This window comes from Haliotis asinina, chromosome 3 (assembly GCF_037392515.1).
Source record: "Haliotis asinina isolate JCU_RB_2024 chromosome 3, JCU_Hal_asi_v2, whole genome shotgun sequence".
Lineage (NCBI taxonomy): Eukaryota > Metazoa > Mollusca > Gastropoda > Lepetellida > Haliotidae > Haliotis > Haliotis asinina.
This window is the reverse complement of record NC_090282.1, coordinates 70550819-70577054: the sequence shown is the minus strand read 5'-3', so window position 1 is coordinate 70577054 and position 26236 is coordinate 70550819. Positions and strand designations below refer to the sequence as shown.

The 26236-nt window shown below is 41.7% G+C and overlaps 1 protein-coding gene across 1 annotated transcript in view; it reads right to left on the bottom strand.

Annotated features, from left to right (window-relative positions):
• The window catches only part of LOC137278391 (neural cell adhesion molecule 1-like), a 42005-nt gene extending 23901 nt beyond the window's left edge, over nt 1-18104 (bottom strand). Inside the window, exon 1 of the mRNA XM_067810686.1 lies at nt 17974-18104. Within this exon, the coding sequence (XP_067666787.1) occupies nt 17974-18028 (55 nt within the window). The 5' untranslated portion in view covers nt 18029-18104. The remainder of the gene's footprint in view (nt 1-17973) is intronic.
• Nucleotides 18105-26236: the final 8132 nt, after the last annotated feature.

The window sequence follows — 26236 nt, the reverse complement described above, 5'->3', positions numbered from 1 at the left end:
GAATGGGGTTTTATGCTACATTCAGCAATATGATATCATATCAGGGAAGTTAACAACGTTTTATAATGTCTTTAAGAGTCAGGTTAGCAGATGACTAGCAACGGTTCAGTCAGTTCCTGAGAGTGAGTGAGTGAGTTGGGTTTCACGCCTCTTTTAACAATATTCCAGTAATATCAGAAATTGGCTTCACACTGTGGTCGCATGTGAGCAATCGAACCTGGGTCTTCGGCGTGACGAACGAACGCTGTAACCACTAGGCAGCAATCGGCATTCTGGTCATCCAATACCCTGTCTAAACAGGCGGATAGCCCATTGGTTAAAGCGTTCACTCGTTAAGCCGAAAGTAGGTTTGATTCCCGAATGGATACGATGTGAGACACCCATTTCCGGCGTTCCATGCATTGATATTTTGGGAATAGTTCAGAAAGCGGGATAACACCACACTCACTCACTCCCGTCTTTCTGTCACATAAACATTATCGGCATTCATAATTAGCAAAATAAACAAAGGGGAAATGTACTGTTCTTATTGAATGTAATCACCAATATCTATCGAACAAGCGTCGCTGTCTCGACGTACTTCAGTGCGGAGCATTTGCCTCCTGGTTTATGGCCAGAGATAGGAAATCACTTCAGCGTTATTATTTCAGTTGCTATGCAACATAAACAATTCATTACATCCCTAAGCCGCCAGTACATTATCGGGCCGGACTATTTACCATAGGGTCTATTGGTGAATGAAGAATAATCCTATCGATAAATCACACGGGGAAGCCAAACACTCCTGGTTAACGACATTGGCAGGGAGCAGTTCGGGGAAACAATTTGTTATCTTTACCAATTGATCTCCAACCTATTGTTGCATGTTGAGGCGGTGATTATTCTCTGCTCTTGTGAACCTTTCGGAGTTAATTTGGTGATTTACACAAGAAATAAATCAGCTGAGCTGTCTGGTTGACTCGAAAAAGGGGACTGAATTCAGGTCGACTGAGTGGGTGCGGTTGAGAGTGCATGGTTTTATTCCCCTTTAGGCAATATTCCAGCATTATTACGACCAGGGACACCAGAAATGAGTTTCACATATTGCACACATTAGGGGAATCGAACCAGGGTTTCGGCTTGAGTAGCGAACGCTTTAATCCCTAGGCTATTCCGAGTGGGGTTCTAAGTCGGCAAATAGCTTCTGAAAACTTAATAAGTTTTTAGGAGTAGAATATGTTACGGGCATGTTGTCAATTGTGTATGGTATACATCCTGAATATACGCTGATCCGTTAACGACGACGTATTATTTCAGTTAACGCTATACCTGCACGTACAAGTACAACTTGTTGATGAGCGACATGGCCACCGCAGTAGTGTGTATTTGGTCTTATCTTGCTGCAAACTACCACAATCTGACAACGACGTCTACGACGTTCATGCTGCCCATCATGTGTAAGAGAGTGTGAAATTGTGCTTATCCTTACTACTAGCCCAGCTTTAATAATATTACCGTGGTATGAGAATAATATTACCGTGGTATGAGAATAATATTACCGTGGTATGAGAATAATATTACCGTGGTGTGAGAATAATATTACCGTGGTATGAGAATCGTAGAAACGGGAACATCTTTGTGAGAAACCTGTCTGGAATATGACTTTATGTTGATAAACTTGGTGGGACAGTAAGTATAACATGCATATTACACAGTAATATTACTTGCATACAGTAAGATGAATGGTTTAACACAGCAGGGCTGTAACTGTGGAACAATCCACATGTGCATAATCGTTCTTTCATTCTTTGAGAGGAATTGAAATCACAGCTTTTGGGCTGGGTTACAGAATGTGGAGATTTGAGCGATTTGTTTGTCATGATGTTACTCGCACTGAAAAAGCGCTACACCATTATCACCTTTTTTCCTCTTTTTCGTTCTCATCACAACCATTGTCATAGTCATCATCATCATCATTATCGGTGATGTGTTCGTCGTCGTTATCATCATCATCATCAGCAGCAGCAGCAGCAGCAGCAGCAGCAGCATCACCACCACCACCAGCACCGTCGTCGTTATCATCATCATCATCATCATCATCATCATCATCATCAGCAGCAGCAGCAGCAGCATCACCACCACCACCAGCACCGTCGTCGTCGTCATCATCATCATCATCATCAGTGTTGAGTTCGTCGTCATTATCATCGTTGTCCTTTTGTTCGTCATCATCATCTTTATCATCCGGACAATCAGTAATCGGTTTTGTAACTCCTTGTTTTGTAACCACTTCTAAGGGCGATCACATGTCTCAATGTTCCAGCGTTCAGGCTTTTTGTACTTCCATCCTCCTGGAGATTGATTCGATGCTCCAAAGAGCAATGCATCTAACTATGAAATACACATTCATACAGCCGTGCCTACACTGTATTGATTCCCTTAAACACTTTTTCTTGACACATGCAAACGTCTTCTGTATTAGTTAGGGCAGTTGGCTTCATCCCAAAAGTCATTTATTTACGATTTCAAACGAAATACGACACTATAATCAATCTTCCAAAGCATGTTCGTTACATCCAACTGCTCCCACAAAAAACAATCTAAATGATTGAAATGTTGTTATGCTTATATTATTGTAATTGATAATAACGGCAATTCTGCTGTTACTGCGGTAACCAATAGCAACATCATACAGAACTATCGATTGCGGGACTGCAGCATTGCAGTCAATGCACACACATTGACATGCATGGCAGCATCCCTTCCTCATCAATGTTATTTACAAATACATGGCGGATACAGAAATACTGCACTCATTTCACCGAAAACATTACATAATCAATTTGTGTGGCTAATGGCTGGTGAATGATGTTTTTCACCTCCGTAGATCACATCAGGGTGAGTGAGTGAGTTTAGTTTTAGTCCGCTTTTATCAATATTCCAGTAATACTACACAGGGGGACAACAGAAATGGGATTTACAGATTGTACTCATGGAGATAATCAAACTCGGGTGTCAGACGTTACGAACGAACGCTTTAACCACTAGTCTAGCCATCTTCCACCAGAATCAACAGAAGATCAGAGTGAACATCTTTCTACGCTGCGGGGGTCCAAGAAATAGAAATAGATCATCATTATTATTTTTACTGTACAGAATAAACAAAACACAAAAATGGCAATCTCTCTCTATGATAAAACTTGGTAAAAGCGGTGTTGAAACAAACTGCATTCACGGGGCCGGCGAGCAATTACGAGTTGTCTATTCTCGTATCAAAAACAAATGACAGAAGCACACTTTAGGAAATGAACGAGGCGGTTGATAAAACAGGATATTAAAACTACCGAATCTATACAAATCCTACATATGCAGGAATATCTGAGGTATGACATCGATTCCAATTTCTTCACATGCTAATGGCATCATTATGGCTCCTGGAACCAGGCAGTGGTTACACCTAAAATTGCTCCCATCGAATATCGCGGAGTTCATTAGAGAAATACTTTGTCGGTGTTATTGACTTTCTCGCACATAATGGACCGATACCGTCCCTGGTGTATACATAAACGGGGTAACAAACCCAGCTCATCAAGCAGAGAAAGGAAATCGAACCCCGACCCAACCCAACAGACAGTGAGATGGTGAACTCTGATCGAGTTTCATCGTTGTATCCATTGCGGCTGATGAAGAGTTCAGAGCACGCTCATCCAATCAGAATGTCTGGTGGTAGTTTGTCCTTTCACCAGACATCAACTTCCGGCTTGATCAAGAATAAATAGAATGAACGTTAATTTTCATATAAAAGAAAATATAGTAAACTTTTAGGTGGTAACAAAATTGTCAAAAATAAGGTGTTGCAGATGTTGCAGATATGTGGTAAATCATATGAATATATGAACATTGTAGACACTGTCTTAGAAATTACGTTTTAATAATCAATGTGAGTCCCTGTCTAGTTATCAGGTGACGATGCCGTGATTGACCTGACAGAAACTAACATATTGACATATTGACAGACGGAAATAAGACGGCAAGACCACGGTCCATTTTCCAGTGTAGACATAGACAGTGTTTATATTTAGTACCCAGCCTTTAATGGAAAACAGTGGTTATACCTGCTGTAATCTGTTATTACCTGGTTCCTCGAGATTACAAGACTTGAATCCACGTCGTGTTCTTTGGGAACTTATGTCAGACGCACAGGCATACACAAACTCACAAAGATAGACACATCACTAATCCAGATTATTAAACTGGGGTCCTTGACGTATAGGATAAAAACGGCCAAGTAGCTTGAGCAGACCCCTTGATTAAAAACTTGCTCATGATATCAATCACTAGATCATTAAAGGTCGCCATGGAACGTCACTCACTCACCAACTAGGCTTGCGTTAGGGTTTGCATGATTCAGTACTGACTAGCTGACGCTGCACAAGTCTAGTCTCCTCATCAACCACAAGTAGCACAACGTGCTGCACGTGAGGAACGAGTGGTTGTAATATTCAGGATCGAGGTATCACGTAAAGTCAATATGAAACTGAGGGCTGGTATGGAGCATTAGCAAATACAAAATTATTAAATTCTTTAGGAAAGTATAAGCTTTGCTAATATGGATAAATGGTATCAATAAACTGCTCTGTCCCGACGTCGATTCCTGATATTTTTCTGGCTGGATGTTGTGAGGCACTTAATGAGTAAAGTGAAGTACCTCTTCCACCATATTCAGTAATATCACAGCAGAAAAAAGCGGAATCCCAACCAAGACCGACATACAGATCATGGGAAACTTTCGCATCACCTTCCAAGGCATGTTGGTCGTTAAAAAAAATAGATATTCCTTACGCTGGCGTGGAGATCATTTATGTTACTTTCTTCATACACGGTATCTTGTGTGTCACGTAGGTCCAGAGTGGGCGAGTGTGTATGGTTTTACTTGTAGTTTCCAGCAATATCACCAGAAACTGCTCCAGGCATTTACACCAATATTTGGAATCGAGTCCGGGTCTTCAGCGGTGACGCTCTCTACCAGGTATAATCTACAACAGAGTTAGAATTTCCCTGCTTTAACCAAAGGCTGCCCCACCGCCTTTGGGTGAAAATACCCAACCCAGGACATTTTTAACTAGCAATAAAAAGGACGCAATATAAGAATAGGGTACCCGATGGGATACGTCATGTGACCCTAACCTTCTGGCGGCTCACAGGAGCTCGGATTATCCGGTGTAATAATGATCTGAGATTTGTCAGCGCTTGGAGCATTGCCCTTGTGTGGTGGAAGTCACCGTTATACAAATACTACTTATTGTTATTATCATTTAGTTCAGAACATCTCAGTCACAGTTTTTGAGAAAAGTGATCAGGCTAAGTAAGCAACCGGTGACTCTTTTAGTGAAGAACTAGCAATTATTGCCGATAGTCATCTGACAGAATCCTCTACTATCCCCAGTGTTATAGTTACGATGCACTGACGACGCAATGGAGTGTCCAGAACCAGTGGAGTGGCTATCAACGTGACGTCAAAGGTCCCATCAGTCGCAAAATTGTTCTCGCTTATGACGTTAACTTGCAAGCAGATATTTCCAGCATACGTATCATAGTTGAATGAAGAAATAATACATTCTCGTATGTATATTCTGGTTTGTAGGAAATTGGAAGTTACCCTCCTCTCACACAACAATAACAGATGGCCGGTCCCCGAGGACCTTTGGTTCTTCAACATTTCCCACTCATTCTGAGTCAAGGAGAAAAGCAATGATCAGAGAGGATACACCCTCATGCAACTGTCATTTCTTAAGTGATATCACACGACATTTCCATAACCTACTACCTGTTACGCATAGAGTAAAATCATGTTAGATGATCTCACTTGGCTAAGGGATGGCTTATATGAGCGAATCAGCACACTGAAGATAGCATTCATTTCATGAGCAAATCAGCACACAAGAGAGGTTCACTTTCTATTCACTTGAAATTGGCATCATCTTCGTGTAATCTTGTCATTTGTATTACACAAGAGATTGCATTTCTAAAACGCTTTTTTATCAACTGACGAATCGGTTAAATGTAACTTAGAACAGAATAGACTGAAAAGATTTGACAATAAATTAAGGAATATTTGCCTGAGAATCACTTCTTCCAGCTTTCCGGGAATATAAATAAAGAGCGTCTTCAAACAGAACTCAAATTGATCTCGTCTACTTCTGTCAGATCTCACGAGACTATCCGAGAGTGTGAAAATTGTGGTTCTTCCATACCGAAGAAGATCGAATAAACCGATCATCAAGTCAGCCGTCTGCAGAGGGAATACAATGATGAAAACACAGGGCCAATTAATCAAATATTCAGCCCATATATTGCTGGACTCGTGTCACAATGATCTAGTCGCATTCAGACCTAACCCGATTTGGCAGTGGAAACGCGTCAAGGGTCTGCGTTCTGCTTGCGGCTTGATGGGTAGGGGCCGATCGCCACATCTGCTGGTTGCGTCAACAATTTGAACCCGGTCCGTTCTGTGCACAAAGTCAGGTTGAAACACGGTACCTTGGGAGGAAGAAGACGCAGCGTTTCATACATAGAAGCCCTCATTGCCCTCCGGGTGACTATCGGAGTTTCAATGGGGATAAGATTAGGGGAGATGAGTGATGTATTGCTCCTAGGTTGAAGAAATGATATAAGAAACTGGCTATTAAAATGGTAATTCCTACGATATGAAAACCTAATGTAATACTATTCATCATTGGTACTGAGTTATTGCTTTACCATTCATTATGAATAATAATCAACAACACTCCAGGCGTCGGAAGAGTGCATAATCCCTCGTTTTATAGGTAGACCTTTTCCGATTTTGGAAATCGTGAACTTGATATATACTTTAAAAGCCACAATGAGCAAACATTCTTTTTCAACGACGGATCTAAAATACAGATGTACCGGGATTTAAGTCTCAAAGTTTGCTATTTATCGATATCGTTCTTGTGCTCTCTTAGAAGTGAACTGTGGATAATTGTGTCCTGGAACCTGAAAGATAAGATGAAATGTGCTTTTTCTAGAATTTAGTGATACGTTGTTTAGAAATGTGATCGAAATGAAGTTTGTTGTCATAGGTGACAAACAATTAATAAAAAATCATTGTTTGTTTAGTGGAGAATATTAGAGCGAAATATGTTTTGTGTTAACAATGAAAAAGGCATGGATTGTTTGATGTTGACTGTTTGATTGTTTGTTAGATACAGCTGAGAAAAACAGATAGTTTGGCAAAAGAGTTACTACATTAACCATACAAATCCAGTGTATGCTTCCTAACCTATAGCCAATGTCTCCAGAAGTACCAGCACCGAACGATCTTATGCCATATCTAATTTAAGACGTACTTCATTTCAAGATTGGTTAAATGCAGCAGGTCTCCCTTGACAACGTCAAAATGACACGCCTTGCAGATAATCGACCTTGTGGCCGCCCTTTGATGCCAGTCGAGGCAAATGCTGCAAAACTGGAAATGTTTTCGAGCTTGTAGCAGTCCTCAAATACAACGGATGACATTTTGCATTAGCTAACGTCTTTGAGGACCTGCTCGCTCAAGTTGAACGCGTCCTCTATTGTTAATGTGTTATGCAAAGACATTTGACTTGGAGCATCACGACTGATCAAGGGAGAAATCGAGCAATGGAAGCATGTAAAATTGGAAACAAATCTGCAAAAGGAAAGAAAGGACGTCTGTCAAGACGCGGTGGCTCTACACAACATGATCTTGACTGCTCGTCGGGATGTCAACATTTGATCGTTAAGATGGGTTCCGAACTATTATTGGGTAATACGTAAGCCACAATGTCCATCAAGTACCATGTATAACCATGGAGATAGACGAGCAATGTATATTATTCGTGTAGGACATCATGCTACACTTTCGGCGCTGACAATTTAGTGAGATACACATGTAGAGGAAGAGCATTTTATTCAAGTGGGACATCACGCCAGTGTAATCACTGTTCCATCCCATTTCTCTACAGTATTTGCCAAACCACTGATGTCCGTTCCCGAGCAGTGCAAAGAACAAGAGAGTCAATTTAGGCAGAAGCGCCATTACGGTAATCATGCGAAGAGGCGTATCATGTAAATACAGCTGTGTGTGCACCAGCCATGTTTCACAACACAATTACATGAAGGCTTTTTTAGTGATTGTGAGCCTGTCGACATCAAATGTCACCGAAGTCTCGTGCGAACGTGAGACCTCAAAATAAATCTCAGAGCAAACAGCAACGGTTGTGAATCAAGGGCAGATAATCGATAGACTGTAGAGACTTACATCACCGCCAGGTGGAGAAGCCAGTATGTCTAGCAGTGACTGTCACGCAATTAGATCTAGACCTGCGTGCCATGGACATCTTGTCCTGGGGATCATTTTCAGCCTTTTGGTCTTGCGTAAATTGTAGCTTACGTGAATAAACAAGCAGCACATTTCCTAAACTGCTATGTCGAACACGCTTGAAACGAAATGACTATCGCTCTGTCCGATCAGACTCATAGACTCTTCTCCAGATAACTGGATGGAAGTTCAAATCTTTTGGCCAACGTTCTTTCAAAAACCCTGGAATGATCTGTCTGCTGCCTTGAGAACCTGCCCATCCTTGCAGAGTTGCACATACCATTTGAAAGAACATCTCTCAAAAATCTTTTTTCCAGACTAACATTCCATTTTTGCCATGTACAGCGTTTTGAACGTATGATTTATGGATGAGGCAATACAGAAATACTAATTTATTTATTATGTATATTATATATTTATTTTTTCTACCAGACCTCTTGCTCTTTATTCTACTCTTAAAACTTACAACCAACTATGGTTACATTAAACTAAGACTCCTTTTATTTCGTTATAACCTGAGATATTTGGTAGCGAAGTGGTTAAGGCGTTGGGTCGTCACGTAGGCCCGGGTTCGATTCCCTACATGCGCACAATGTGTCCTCTGCAGGAATATTGCTAAAAGTGGCGTCAGACCATTCACAATCACTAGCTATGAGATTTCGGTGAAATCGTCATAAAACAAAAATCACTCGTTCTCATATTCATTTTTTCCAAAGACTTAGCATTAATAATATAAAGATGCCCAGTCAGTAACATTTGATATCAAATTAATAATACCTATATAGAATATCAAATTATTAAAACATTAGATATGATATTTTGACAGAAGTTAAATAGGTTTCACATTTTCTATAAAACATTCGTTTCACCACCACAAATCAATAAACGATGATTTCAATGATTGAAAGAAAAAGAAATCACTGCACGAAAAAGACCCCATGTACCGATGCAACAGGTGATCAAGTAATAGGCACGCACTCGTTTGCCAGTGGCTGCTACGACTATTACTTATAGGCGTCAGGACTAATTTTGCACGTCACAATAGGCAATCAACCAGTTCTTTACCAGGGGATTTTTTCACACTTGAATGCAGGGTGAGCGATGAAAAATCGATGTGACATTTCCCGTGCAGTAGAGTAGGTAAACCGTAGCTGGGGACAGCCTCCTGACACATCCTGCCGTGAGTCCGCCCGTGTTGAGGACATTAATTCCACGGACAGTTTATAGATGCAGTCGCGTCCTTCATAATAGACATGTGGTCATTCGGGTCCACTTACAGAGATCCAAAACTGGACACTGAGAGAGTGTAATGATCTTGTAATGTTATTTTGATGAGAAATCATCTGGGACGTGGCTGTCACTGTGGCGCAGACGGTCTGAGTATATAATAGCCATCGAGGTGGTTTACGGTAAATCGGGGTAAAGAACTCTATGTATTGATTCTTAACTGTTGTGATCTTTGTCTCTCAGTAAAAGTCATGATTTGTATTTTGGACTATGTACATGCAAGTCCCTCCGTGGGGGTCGGGGCCAGAAGTGGACACAAGCAGCCTTCTCTGAACGAGGACACCGCATGGGTTGGGTGGTCATGGGCGGTATAATGGTTGAAGACACAACCACCAATCACAGCCACACAACCACCAACCAGGTCCAACACAGCCACACAACCACCAACCAGGTCCAAAACAGCCACATAACCACCAAGCAGGTCAAATACAGACAAACACTAGATGGAACACAGCCACACAACAACCAACCAGGTCAATCACAGCCGCACAACAACCAACCAGGTCAATCACAGCCGCACAACAACCAACCAGGTCCAATACAACCACACAACCACCAGCCAGGTCCAGTACAACCACACAACCACCAACCAGGTCCAGTACAACTACCAACCGTGCCAATCACAGAAACACAACAACCAGTCAGGTCCAAAACAGACACACCACCACCAAGGTCCAACACAGCCACACAATCACCAATCAGGTCCAACACAGCCACATCACCACCAACCAGGTCAAACAGCCACCTCATCCACAAGCAGTTCCGTTGGTAAGGTTCAGTCCAGATGGCAAAGACCCACTTATCGCATAGACGACTTACATGGGAGAACCACACTTATTTGGCTAACCATCTCTGCAAGCAGTTCAGTATTGACTCTTCAGTGTTGTTGCAAATAGGTGGCAGACAATCACTTATGGTACAGGCACACAGCAGGATTGACACACAAGACTGGGCTAACTGTCACCACAAGTACTTCATTCCTGAAACTTTGGTGTAGTGACGCTAAGGTGACAAATCGGGGTAAAAAACCTACGTGGGTTCGCCATTCCAATTCAGTCCTCTATTATATCCCCGTCATAGCTGCTACATCCCCGTCATAGCTGCTACATCCCCGTCATAGCTGCTACATCCCCGTCGCCAAAGCTGCCACATCTCCATCAGAGCTTCTACATTCCTGCCAGATAGGCTACATCACCGTGAGAGCTGCTACATCTCCGTCAGAGCTGCTACGCCCCTGTCAGAGCTGCTACATCTCCGTCAGAGCTCCTACATCTCCGTCAGAGCTGCTACATCTCCGTCAGATCTGCTACGTCACCGTCAGTGCTGCTACATCCTTGCGAAAGCTGCTACGTCCCTGTCAGATCTGTGCTTCGTCGAACGTTTGTGTCGCAGAGCAACAGAGATGGGCATCAATTGAATTAAGTGCTGTTTAGCTGTCGTTTGACATTTGTGCTGACATGGCAGTATTTTTCAAGGCGAATAAACGCAACTGCATCAATGAATGTCATCCCGAATAAAAAAACCCCAGGTTATAGACATACTGAAATTGACCTTAAGTTTGGTGTAAATCTCACTGAATGCATTTATATTGCGTAATTCGCCAAGGGAGTGATTACGTATTCCTCTAAATGCCTGTAGATGTGAAATGTGTACAGGCTCCATTGAAGGAACTCAATTAGGGTTTTTCAGGTCGACAGGAATGTTCGTATTAATGACATAATGGAGAACTGCTATCCAAACACGCCACACAAACATATCGATGTTGTAGCTATTTTGCTCTTCAATATTCCCCTGGTTTTGATTACGCTGATTCGCGCTGCGTTGGGTTGTACCGCAAGTCATTGTTGTCTACAATTTGAAACTATTGTTTAACGAGGGTTTCTAAATGCAAATCAAGTTATGAATAATAGGGGAACCTGGCGCTTGGCCCTCTGATGTTTAAACCTTTCGACCCTATCTTGGTAAATGGAACGGCACTGTTGGTGCTGAAGTCCATCCGTCTTCATCGTTCCTTGTAGTCGGGACTGTGGCGGCACTATGGTCTTGTTGAAGTGATGTTGTTTTGCTTGGTGGATTAAGTGGAATAACGTTTTGTTGGTTAACGACGAGTGAGTGAGTGAGTGAGTTTAGTTTTACGCCGCACTCAGCAATATTACACCTGTATGGCGGCGGTCTGTAAATAATCGAGTCTGGACCAGACAATCCAGTGATCAACAACATGAGCATCGATCTGCGCAACTGGGAACCAATGACACGCGTCAACCAAGTCACCGAGCCTGACCACCCGATCCCGTTAGTCGCCTCTTACGACAAGCTGAGTCGCCTTTTATGGCAAGCATGGGTTGCTGAAGGCCTGTTCTACCCCGGGACCTTCACGGGTCGGTTAACGACGAACTCTTCAGTGATGGTGGTATGTATATTACTGATTCTGGAAAAGTGGTTAACACCATGAACATGGATCTACGCCAATGAGAGTCCTTGAAACACTCAGGTGTCATTTCACCAAAAACACTCACCCGTCCAAGAACTCGCCGTGACCAGCGTTTCTGAACGTCAACCTGATTTGTGACCTTGGCTCTGTGCACAAGACCAAACGGCACCACATTCTATACCCCGAGTCTGCACAGCGGCGGGCAGGTACAACTTCACAGACGATTTAGTGGTTATTTTTATAACGACCATATAACATATGGAGAGAACTCCAAGAGCATAATTGGCGCATAATTCCAGTGTTTGTCTGGACTTGGGTTATGGTGACATATTGGCTTTATGCGATGTCCTTCCGACAATGGATGATAGTGCAGGAACGTGTAGACTAAACATTGATTAACATTGCCGCAGTCACGAACGTGTTCCGATTGTTGTTACAGAGCAAACCGTGGTGAATGTTGCAGACCCTGTGATTGCTTTGTATGTTTGCATATCTGTCAGGATATCAATCCCTCGTCCCAATCCCACAAATGTGTGATCCCCATTATTGGTACGTATGGTCATCCCTTGAGGATCGCCGATCACATCCAGACCCTGATGAATCAATCCTACCCGATCACCGCCCCTATCTACTCCTAGAACATTCACACATTATCGATCACCGCCCCTATCTACTTCTAGAACACTCACACCGTACCGATCACCGCCCCTATCTACTCCTAGAACATTCACACCTTACCGATCACCACCCCTATCTACTCTTAGAACATTCACACCTTACCGATCACCACCCCTATCTACTCCTAGAACATTCACACCGTACCGATCACCGCCCCTATCTACTCCTAGAACATTCACACCTTATCGATCACCGCCCCTATCTACTCCTAGAACATTCACACATTATCGATCACCGCCCCTATCTACTTCTAGAACACTCCCACCGTACCGACCACCGCCACTATCTACTCCTAGAACATTCACACCTTACCGATCACCGCCCCTATCTACTCCTAGAACATTCACACCTTATCGATCACCGCCCCTATCTACTCCTAGAACATTCACACATTATCGATCACCGCCCCTATCTACTTCTAGAACACTCCCACCGTACCGACCACCGCCACTATCTACTCCTAGAACATTCACACCTTACCGATCACCGCCCCTATCTACTCCTAGAACATTCACACATTATCGATCACCGCCCCTATCTACTCCTAGAACATTTACACCGTACCGATCACCGCCCCTAACTACTCCTAGAACATTCACACCTTATCGATCACCGCCCCTATCTACTCCTAGAACACTCACACCGTACCGATCACCACCCCTATCTACTCCTAGAACATTCACACATTATCGATCACCGCTCCCATCTACTCCGAGAACACTCACACCGTACCGATCACCGCACCCACCTACATAGACTAACAGCTAGTCTCTGAAATGAACATATTTTACTGAAAAAACATTCATAGTGAAAAAAATAATATAATAAAATGGAGCTCCGAGACTTTCCTCATTCCTGAAGCTATGGAAATCTAGACTTGCCACATTTTCTAGACTTGCAAGGGCTTTCTTGTATATTTATACTTCAGGGTTTGTACGACAGACTACCACCTACACTTCCCACATGTGATCACTATTTCAGAGTTTCCTTTCGACCAGCAGTGGAATTACATGCAAACGCATTAAACTGAGCAAGTTCAGTAGGTCAGAATCTCTCATCCCATTGGGTTTCCTTTTCAATTTAGATGGAGCTATTCGTTTCTTATTTAGTTAGTCTACTCCCAACCAAACTCGCACCGTTCACCTGTACCATCCGATGTTGCCATCCCGACTGATATCCTCTAACGAACCATCTCGAAAGCCATACATAGTCTCGTCGATGTCTTTCCTGCCCAGGCACATATGATTGCCGTACAGTCACCACGGCCATCCCAAGGACCATTCCATCTGACGACTCACCTGGAGATAACAACCCTTCCCCACTAACATTCACCCATTAAGGACCACCGTTCAGATCATCTTCCCCAAACTGGACACCCCAACCTCCATTGCCAAATACCAGCCACCCTCCCTCCTCCGCTCCTTAGAGGAGTATCAACTTCAGCTTGACATAGAGCCTAATGACGGTGGCTCATTAAATAGCTAGACGCCGAGGTTCCCCGAGGCGATGTGGCACAGATTTGAGCCTGTGACTCGGCGTGACGTCTGTCACTGCATAACACGCCCCCTTTGAAGTGTAAACACAATTACGTCACACTATTTCCGCTGAGAGAGGGACTTCCGTCGGCGCGTTCTCCCAACAATTTTCTTTCGCTTTAACCCTTTAGGACCCAAACCAACTTTTAGACATCCAAAAACCATGGAACTTGAAATCTGACACATATTTGGTCTAACTAGAACAGACAAGTTTTGTTTTCAACATTTCAAACAGTTGTTTATTCTTTTTTATTTGTATCACATGTGCTAGCTGGGTCTTTGTGATTTGTGAAGGATCCGTATCACCTGTGATACACTTTGGGTCAAGACTTGTCGATATCCATTCAAGAATGACACAAAAGAGCTTGTAGAATGAAGAACATTTGAACAATTGCATTAAACATTAAACATTAAACTTGAACAGTATCAATCAGCATCAAGGATGTTTGATTGATACTGTTCAAGTTAGAGTCTTCTACAAATGAGACAAAACAGTCCCTTGGAAGAACTGGAAGTCTATTTGCACAGATGAAACTCACTAAAACAGTTTCTCTGCAAGGAAGCAAGCATACTCTCTGCACTTGACACACATCACATATGTGAGGTGTGTACAGTTCCTATTTTTGCATAGTTTCTCTGCAAATTCAGGAAGATGGTTTACTTGGTCAAAGCGGATGTCAGCAGCTGTCTGTTTACGCTTCATTGGGCGAACTGATGGAGGCCTAAGATCAGTAGCTCTTCGACGACCAATCGACTGCTCTTGGCAACCAGGCTTCTTGCAACAAGCTCTTGGAATGTGCACAGCTTCATGTGATGTTTCACCTTCAGTAGTTTGCAGTGTCGCCGATAAGCATCCAGGCATTTACTAGTGCGATGTGAACTGTATGGAACCAAATGTACATGTACCACATCCGTAATTTCAAACCAGGTTTATATAGGGCTGTTAAAGAATCCAGTAAGTTAATCCCTCCCATGAAAGTATTGTACTCTTGTATAATCTTAGGGCACTTCACCATCATCGTCTTTTTCGCCTTTCTATCAAAATTCTGCACTTCACATTGAGGCTCCCTGCCAACATAAGAGGACGCTAGATCCACAGCACGGTTATCGTACCATCTGACGGCTATGATTCCAGTGTTGAATTCCACCTTTGAGTCCTTCCTTTTTCAAGGACTTTTCATCTTTAAGTTTGCAACCTTTCAATCTGTTGAGCCTCACTGTTCCAACATACAAAGTTCCTTGCTTGTTTAGCTCATTTACTGGAGGAAGGGACGTGAACAGGTTATCTGCAAAAAGCTTGCTTAGATGAACCTCTCCATTTGTTTCTGGGAGTGGCATCGACTTCATCCTCACTCTCACCCTCTGTGCTGGGAATGTATTCATCAGAGGAGGTTTCATACTTACTTTCTGTCAAATCCTCATCTAGGATGTTCTCCATTCTCATGAAATGGAGGGTATTGTATCTGTATTTCACACTCTCTGATACTGTAACCAATTTAATCATAACTACATTTCTCATGAAACATTACCATCGATGTTAAAACAGTAAGCGCGTTTACACATTCCTCGAAGTCCCGAAATGTATCACTGGTGATGCAGCAAAATATGCCTTGATCCCATTGTATCACATGTGATACATATCATTTTCCAAAATTAACTGTTAAGAATGCATATTAATTATTTCATTGAAATGTTGACATCTACTGTTAAATTCATGTAAAAGAGAAAGAAAAACAACAACTTGAACATAAATGGAACTTACATTTGAGTCAATTTGGATGGATTTAAATTCCACCTTTTTCACGCATCATCTGACTATGTGCCAGTGATTGAACCGGAAGTGCTGGGTGAGTTGAAAATTAGGAAGGAATACGAAACGAAATGTGATCTTTAAATATATCAAATTCAGAATTCGGACGCTGTGAAATTAATTCTTTCAGTATAATGAGTGATTAGATACCAACAATAAAAGTTTCTGTATCACTGGTGATACAGTGGGTGCTAGAGGGTTAAAGTACAAATCTGACTGTACTACTCTGGCCTCTCGAAACGAACTTAAGTCTGTGTTTTTACATTTGAGAAAACGGTAATGGTAATGGTTCAGCTAACGCTTATTTCCTGAATATATATAATTTTGGTGGTAACAAATAAAACCCATTTAAGTTGAAAAGGAGCCCCAGTGTGTTAGGACATTCGAAACCTGTGGAAATAGGCCTGATTCATGTAGGCCCTTGGCGTTGGTGAGAGGGCAGGGTAAATAATGTTGTTCAAGGACTGTGACACAACATATATTTGGTGTATGGTTTTGTTGGGCTGATTGGTGTGATGGGTGGAGATAGGTGAGGATGGGATAGGTGGAAGTGAAGGCTGGTGTGATGGACAGAGATAGTTGGAAATAGGGTGCAGGGCTGATTGGTGTGATGGACAGAAATAGGTGGAAATAGGGAGCAGGGATGATTGGTGTGGTGGGCAGAGATAGGTGAGGATGGGATAGGTGGAACTGAAGGCTGGTGTGATTGGTGTGATGGACAGAGGTAGGTGGAAATAGGGTGCAGGACTGATTGGTGTGATGGACAGAAATAGGTGGAAATAGGGAGCAGGGATGATTGGTGTGGTGGGCAGAGATAGGTGAGGATGGGATAGGTGGAGATGAAGGCTGGTGTGATTGGTGTGATGGGCAGAGATAGGTGAGGATGGGACATGTGGGGTGGGAGTGGTCGGGGTGATGGGTAGTGACAGGTGAGAATAGGATAGGTGGAAGAGTGAGAACAAACTGTAAGCTGTTGGCGGTGATTTGTAGTCAGAGGTGGGAATGGGATAGGTGGAAGAGGCTGGCTGGGTTGACGTCCCCCAACTCGATACTACAAACAGAAGGTATATGTACTATCTTTGATGCTACCACCCCGATGTCTCCCAACCAGGAGCTACGTATACGATCTTTGATGTACCATCACCTAAATACACCACTCTCAGTCAATAGTGGATATGAAACATTGTTCGGGACTGTGGAAGAATTAAACACCCACTTTGAATTTAAACCCTGTTTCCACATCTGCACTGCGGGTGGTGTGCATCGTTTGACTCACGGCAATGCAAATATCGAGGAGCAGACGACATTTTAGGTATAACGTTTCTTTGACACAGCGGAGAGCCTCAGCGCAATCGGCCTTAATATCGATTTGTGACACAAAGTAACCCAACTCTAATTCGTTTTCAGTGGATTTTTTCTCAAAAGTTTCTTCAGCTCTTCTGTATTACACACACTACACGAACTGCGGCATCACAGACAAAATGTCTCACAGGAAACAACTACAATTTAATGTATATAGCGTAGCTATGGAAACGTGCGGATCAGTAAAATGCTTAACACCTAGATGGTATTGACCACGCGATGTTAATCAAACAGTGAATAAAAGGCAATGCAAAATGATGGACGGTGTTCTAATATAGACATCTAGTTTAATGTAACGGCAATAGCGATTACCATGCTAAACGAGACATACCAACAAATGATCACATATTTATGACAGTCCTTCCAAAATCACCAATCTTCTTCTTGGAGATTGGCAAAGAACCAACCCAAATTACTTCTCAACGCAAGCGTAAACTGGAAGACACCGGTGCATTGTGGGCTCGTTTGTGTACCCGTGACTTCGGGTACACAAAGTGTTGATGTTAACTTGAATAAAACCTGCACCTACCTCGTGCTTCATACATTCCACAAACAAAAGCCAGTGCAAGCAGTAACCGCGCCATTGTCCTCGCTGTGAGCTGCCGTCTGCTCGGGCTTCTCCCGCCTTTCCTTCACACAGCAGACAAGATGAGGCGCCGATCGATAGAATTTATTCCACCGAATGTCTGCGATGTGCGAGTTCACCGCTTCCACTGAACTGGAACCGTGGGTCAATAGCAGTCAGTTTTAGGCTTCGTGCACGTCTGTAATTAAATTGATAGTATTTATGAATTCAGGTACAACGAATACTGATCCAGGTATGTCAGCCCTCACTGTGCTTAATGTGAAATTCAGAGTGATCCCAACCAAGCTATGGTTAGCCAAACGACTATTCCACGTTCTTTTGCATATTTAATGAGATGTTTTGGTGACATGCACGCGCCACGTGCTTTAGGGCAGACAGCCTGCATGAATAACGAGTAGAATGGCAGGGGTCCATGAAAGGCTCTTGATCAATACTGGAACCTGCTAATTTATTTTGGTCAATGGCATAGTCACTTGCTTTAGATTAATTCGGCTAATAAAGTTTGCATTAAGTGGGATCAGGTGCGTGGTCAATTACTTCAACTTGCTTAAACTCCACACGTCGTAATGACTACTTTTTCTTTTTAAAAAAAGATTATGTATGTAAAAATCTTTATACTGCTCATCTTACTACAGAACCAATAAGTAGGATTATGTTAGATTAGGCAACGAAAAATGTACTGGTACGGTACCCACGTGGAAAGCCATAAATCTACCTAGATACACTGTGGCAATACATGTCTGATTCTATGGTCTCTTTTGTTTAGCTATGGAGATTAAAACATATTTCAGAGTTTAAAGAAAGGTTACAATGTCCCTCCGTCTTGCTTAATAGGAAATACGTCATTTACGAGAGTGAATTCTGCCGCCTTTAGCAATATGCCAGCAATATCACGGTGGAGGACACCACAAAGGGGCTTCACACACAGTACCAGTCATTCACTGTATATAAGGTTGCAATAAAAAACGAGAGTGTCATAAATAAATAAATAAATAAATAAATAAATAAATAAGTAAATAAATAAATAAATAAATAAATAAATAAATAAATAAATAAATAAATAAATAAGATTTTGATACGAAAAATTTAAGTAATTAGTTAGTTTAATTTTACACAGCTTTTGGCTCTTTTCAACATCGCATTAACTAGATAGTTTAAAATAAGACGACATAATGGTGGTATTAAATATACAAAGTAGTGTAAGTCTTCATTCACACAGCGGTTATTCGCTCACATGAACACGGAATCATTAAAAATTCAAAGATTATACTCAATTAAAATTAATACTTTAACTCGTTGATACATTGACTGAGAGAAAGTACGCATTAAGTGCTGACGAGGCATGTAAAGTAGGGTTGTTTGGAAAACAGCAGATGAAGTTGATGACGTCATCAGCGGCTTCAATGTCAAGCCTGTAAAGATCTAGCTTATCCTTCAGCAAATTATGCTTGAAATGATAGTTCACTGACACGACTGGGTTGTCAGGCTCGCTGACTCGGTTAATGCACGTCATCGTCTTCCAGCTGCGTAGATAGATGCTCATAATTTCAATCAGTGGATTATATTGCCCAGGTTCGACAATTTACAGACCACTGTCGCATAACTCGAATATTGCTGAGTGAAGCGTTATAGTATGACCAGGAATTATTGATGGGATGGAAGTATTGAGAATTTTTGGAATATGTTTAATTGGATTTCTAGTATAAACAACCTTGACCAGCTAATAAAGGGTTTGGTTTCATTCAGGAGAGACTACTCCATTAATCCTTTTTCATTAATTTGTGGAGAGTTATCCCCCTTTGTTTATTTGCCAACAGAAAACATTTTCAGTGATCCTCAGTATGGATGATTTAGAGAAGAGGAAGTTGATTTTACAGAGTGATATCAAAGACATCAGATCAGCCAAAATGATTTCAAGAAGAACAGGTATCCCTTTATTCACTGTTTATCGTATTTTGAAAAATATTCCAAATGGATATAGCATTGAGCGCCAGGAAGGCGCAGGTGGGCCCAGAAAATTGACTGTCTGTGATAGGAGGCGGCTTGATATTCTTGTTTCTAAAAACAAACGAAAGGGTTTCGAAAACCTAAGGCTGGATATGATTAAGAGAGGAACTTTCTGTAAGGAGACAATTAGAACTGAGATGCACGCAGTGTGTTGGCAGAAAAGTCGAAGAATTCCATTACCGAGTCCGTGTTGAAAATAACCCGACCCGGGCAGTCGGGCAAGCAGGTATTTTGGTATACTGTCAGTATTAGCCTGGTCATCACCATTAACGATGAAAAAATGCTATAAATGCTAAAATTGCTGAAACGCTAGTCAAAGAAGTAGCAAGCAGATAAACGAACAAACAAACAGGCAAAAATGCATAGATTTAGACTGCAAGAAAGGTTTAAATTTCGTTCATCGGTTTCATGCGAAACGCTTTCAAATGGCAGAATCTCAAACGGCCCGCTTGCCGGGGATGAGGAGACTGACACGAGAGATGCTGTGGGCTGTGCATGTAATGTAAATGCTCCTGAGAATATACCACTGCGTTGTATTTGCAAGCCGAAATGTTGAATATTTACGAACAAACTTTTAATGCAGAGTCCATTCCAAACGTGACTTCCAGCAGATCTTTATCTAAAACCGACCATGCCGTAAACTTGAGAAAATCAATGCATAATTTCATGGGCTACCATTATCGTTGTAAAATACAAATTGTAGAGGTTGTCCCCATAACGACATCACTTGATACTGACGTGTTATGCGTAACGACCACATTTCTCATACACATACATCATCACAACATATACGTGTTACAACCCAACTGAATGGCCCGGGAACAAGCATTAATTTGACCACTTACAAAGGGAGATAATTGAAGGGGGTTGAGTGACGTCGGGAGACTATTACCATGGTGAGTGTTCGTTTGTAAAACTTCATTAAATCAAATTTAGCCGGGGACTGAGATTCCACAATCATTGCGAACTGCTCCAGTCTCGGAGGAGATTACCCCAGCTTGTGTCAGTCCGTTGATGCTAAGCCTTTTTGAAACATTTGGACAAGAGAGTTGATTGTGTATTCACATAACAGCAATTACTGTGTAGCCATGGTGTAGCTATTGAAACATCTGTATCTGATTAGAAGGTGTTGATGATATCTAGATCTTCTGTCTGTAGCCAATCATGATTTTAGGGTCATTTATATGAGGAGCAATGACCTTTAAATGATTGATATACAGAAAGAAACATATCTGGTGCTACGGTAATGCGTTGACTGTATGTGTAGCTATGGTGTTGATGCTATGACTGTATGTGTAGCTATGGTGTTGATGCTATGATTGTATGTGTAGCTATGGTGTTGATGCTATGATTGTATGTGTAGCTATGGTGTTGATGCTATGACTGTATGTGTAGCTATGGTGTTGATGCTATGACTGTATGTGTAGCTATGGTGTTGATGCGTTGACTGTATGTGTAGCTATGGTGTTGATGCTATGACTGTATGTGTAGCTATGGTGTTGATGCTATGATTGTATGTGTAGCTATGGTGTTGATGCTATGACTGTATGTGTAGCTATGGTGTTGATGCGTTGACTGTATGTGTAGCTATGGTGTTGATGCTATGACTGTATGTGTAGCTATGGTGTTGATGCTATGACTGTATGTGTAGCTATGGTGTTGATGCGTTGACTGTATGTGTAGCTATGGTGTTGATGCTATGACTGTATGTGTAGCTATGGTGTTGATGCTATGACTGTATGTGTAGCTATGGTGTTGATGCTATGATTGTATGTGTAGCTATGGTGTTGATGCTATGACTGTATGTGTAGCTATGGTGTTGATGCTATGATTGTATGTGTAGCTATGGTGTTGATGCTATGACTGTATGTGTAGCTATGGTGTTGATGCTATGATTGTATGTGTAGCTATGGTGTTGATGCTATGACTGTATGTGTAGCTATGGTGTTGATGCATTGACTGTATGTGTAGCTATGGTGTTGATGCTATGACTGTATGTGTAGCTATGGTGTTGATGCTATGACTGTATGTGTAGCTATGGTGTTGATGCTATGACTGTATGTGTAGCTATGGTGTTGATGCTATGACTGTATGTGTAGCTATGGTGTTGATGCTATGACTGTATGTGTAGCTATGGTGTTGATGCTATGACTGTATGTGTAGCTATGGTGTTGATGCTATGAATGTATGTGTAGCTATGGTGTTGATGCTATGACTGTATGTGTAGCTGTGGTGTTGATGCTATGACTGTATGTGTAGCTATGGTGTTGATGCTATGACTGTATGTGTAGCTATGGTGTTGATGCTATGACTGTATGTGTAGCTATGGTGTTGATGCTATGACTGTATGTGTAGCTGTGGTGTTGATGCTATGACTGTATGTGTAGCTGTGGTGTTGATGCTATGACTGTATGTGTAGCTGTGGTGTTGATGCTATGACTGTATGTGTAGCTATGGTGTTGATGCGTTGACTGTATGTGTAGCTATGATGTTGATGCGATGACTGTATGTGTAGCTATGGTGTTGATGCGTTGACTCTATGTGTAGCTATGGTGTTGATGCGTTGACTGTATGTGTAGCTATGGTGTTGATGCTATGACTGTATGTGTAGCTATGGTGTTGATGCTATGACTGTATGTGTAGCTATGGTGTTGATGCTATGACTGTATGTGTAGCTATGGTGTTGATGCTATGATTGTATGTGTAGCTATGATGTTGATGCTATGATTGTATGTGTAGCTATGGTGTTGATGCTATGACTGTATGTGTAGCTATGGTGTTGATGCTATGATTGCATGTGTAGCTATGGTGTTGATGCTATGACTGTATGTGTAGCTATGGTGTTGATGCTATGACTGTATGTGTAGCTATGGTGTTGATGCTATGACTGTATGTGTAGCTATGGTGTTGATGCTATGACTGTATGTGTAGCTATGGTGTTGATGCTATAACTGTATGTGTAGCTGTGCTGTTGATGCTATGACTGTATGTGTAGCTATGGTGTTGATGCTATGACTGTATGTGTAGCTATGGTGTTGATGCTATGACTGTATGTGTAGCTATGGTGTTGATGCTATGACTGTATGTGTAGCTATGGTGTTGATGCTATGATTGTATGTGTAGCTATAATGTTGATGCTATGATTGTATGTGTAGCTATGGTGTTGATGCTATGACTGTATGTGTAGCTATGGTGTTGATGCTATGATTGTATGTGTAGCTATGGTGTTGATGCGTTGACTGTATGTGTAGCTATGGTGTTGATGCTATGACTGTATGTGTAGCTATGGTGTTGATGTTATGACTGTATGTGTAGCTATGGTGTTGATGTTATGACTGTATGTGTAGCTATGGTGTTGATGCTATGATTGTATGTGTAGCTATGATGTTGATGCTATGACTGTATGTGTAGCTATGGTGTTGATGCTATGACTGTATGTGTAGCTATGGTGTTGATGCTATGATTGTATGTGTAGCTATGGTGTTGATGCTATGACTGTATGTGTAGCTATGGTGATGATGCTATGACTGTATGTGTAGCTATGGTGTTGATGATATGACTGTATGTGTAGCTATGGTGTTGATGCTATGACTGTATGTGTAGCTATGGTGTTGATGCTATGATTGTATGTGTAGCTATGGTGTTGATGCAATGACTGTATGTGTAGCTATGGTGTTGATGCTATGATTGTATGTGTAGCTATGGTGTTGATGCTATGACTGTATGTGTAGCTATGGTGTTGATGCTATGACTGTATGTGTAGCTGTGGTGTTGATGCTATGACTGTATGTGTAGCTATGGTGTTGATGCTATGACTGTATGTGTAGCTATGGTGTTGATGCTATGATTGTATGTGTAGATATGGTGTTGATGCTATGACTGTATGTGTAGCTATGGTGTTGATGCTATGATTGTATGTGTAGCTATGGTGTTGATGCTATGACTGTATGTGTAGCTATGGTGTTGATGCTATGACTGTATGTGTAGCTATGGTGTTGATGCTATGACTGTATGTGTAGCTATGGTGTTGATGCTATGATTGTATGTGTAGCAATGGTGTTGATGGTATGACTGTATGTGTAGCTATGGTGTTGATGCTATGACTGTATGTGTAGCTATGGTGTTGATGGTATGACTGTATGTGTAGCTATGGTGTTGATGCTATGACTGTATGTGTAGCTATGGTGTTGATGCTATGACTGTATGTGTAGCTATGGTGTTGATGCTATGACTGTATGTGTAGCTATGGTGTTGATGCTATGACTGTATGTGTAGCTATGGTGTTGATGCTATGACTGTATGTGTAGCTATGGTGTTGATGCTATGACTGTATGTGTAGCTATGGTGTTGATGCTATGATTGTATGTGTAGCTATGGTGTTGATGCTATGATTGTATGTGTAGCTATGGTGTTGATGGTATGACTGTATGTGTAGCTATGGTGTTGATGCTATGATTGTATGTGTAGCTATGGTGTTGATGCTATGATTGTATGTGTAGCTATGGTGTTGATGCTATGACTGTATGTGTAGCTATGGTGTTGATGCTATGACTGTATGTGTAGCTATGGTGTTGATGCTATGATTGTATGTGTAGCTATGGTGTTGATGGTATGACTGTATGTGTAGCTTTGGTGTTGATGCTATGATTGTATGTGTAGCTATGGTGTTGATGCTATGATCGTATGTGTGGCTATGGTGTTGATGCTATGATCGTATGTGTAGCTATGGTGTTGATGCTATGACTGTGTGTGTAGCTATGGTGTTGATGCTATGATTGTATGTGTAGCTATGGTGTTGATGCTATGATCGAATGTGTAGCTATGGTGTTGATGCTATGATCGTATGTGTAGCTATGGTGTTGATGCTATGATCGTATGTGTAGCTATGGTGTTGATGCTATGATCGTATGTGTAGCTATGGTGTTGATGCTATGATTGTATGTGTAGCTATGGTGTTGATGCTATGATTGTATGTGTAGCTATGCTGTTGATGCTATGATTGTATGTGTAGCTATGGTGTTGATGCTATGATTGTATGTGTAGCTATGGTGTTGATGCTATGACTGTATGTGTAGCTATGGTGTTGATGCTATGACTGTATGTGTAGCTATGGTGTTGATGCTATGACTGTATGTGTAGCTATGGTGTTGATGCTATGATTGTATGTGTAGCTGTGGTGTTGATGCTATGATTGTATGTGTAGCTCTGCTGTTGATGCTATGACTGTATGTGTAGCTATGCTGTTGATGCTATGACTGTATGTGTAGCTATGCTGTTGATGCTATGACTGTATGTGTAGCTATGGTGTTGATGCTATGACTGTATGTGTAGCTATGGTGTTGATGCTATGATTGTATGTGTAGCTATGGTGTTGATGCTATGATTGCATGTGTAGCTATGGTGTTGATGCTATGACTGTATGTGTAGCTATGGTGTTGATGCTATGACTGTATGTGTAGCTATGGTGTTGATGCTATGATTGTATGTGTAGCTATGGTGTTGATGCTATGATTGTATGTGTAGCTATGGTGTTGATGCTATGACTGTATGTGTAGCTATGGTGTTGATGCTATGACTGTATGTGTAGCTATGGTGTTGATGCTATGACTGTATGTGTAGCTATGCTGTTGATGCTATGACTGTATGTGTAGGTATGCTGTTGATGCTATGACTGTATGTGTAGCTATGGTGTTGATGCTATGACTGTATGTGTAGCTATGCTGTTGATGCTATGACTGTATGTGTAGCTATGGTGTTGATGCTATGACTGTATGTGTAGCTATGCTGTTGATGCTATGATTGTATGTGTAGCTATGGTGTTGATGCTATGACTGTATGTGTAGCTATGCTGTTGATGCTATGACTGTGTGTGTAGCTATGCTGTTGATGCTATGACTGTGTGTGTAGCTATGCTGTTGATGCTATGATTGTATGTGTAGCTATGGTGTTGATGCTATGACTGTATGTGTAGCTATGCTGTTGATGCTATGACTGTATGTGTAGCTATGCTGTTGATGCTATGACTGTATGTGTAGCTATGGTGTTGATGCTATGACTGTATGTGTAGCTACGCTGTTGATGCTATGACTGTATGTGTAGCTATGGTGTTGATGCTGTGATTGTATGTGTAGCTATGCTGTTGATGCTATGACTGTATGTGTAGCTATGCTGTTGATGCTATGATTGTATGTGTAGCTAT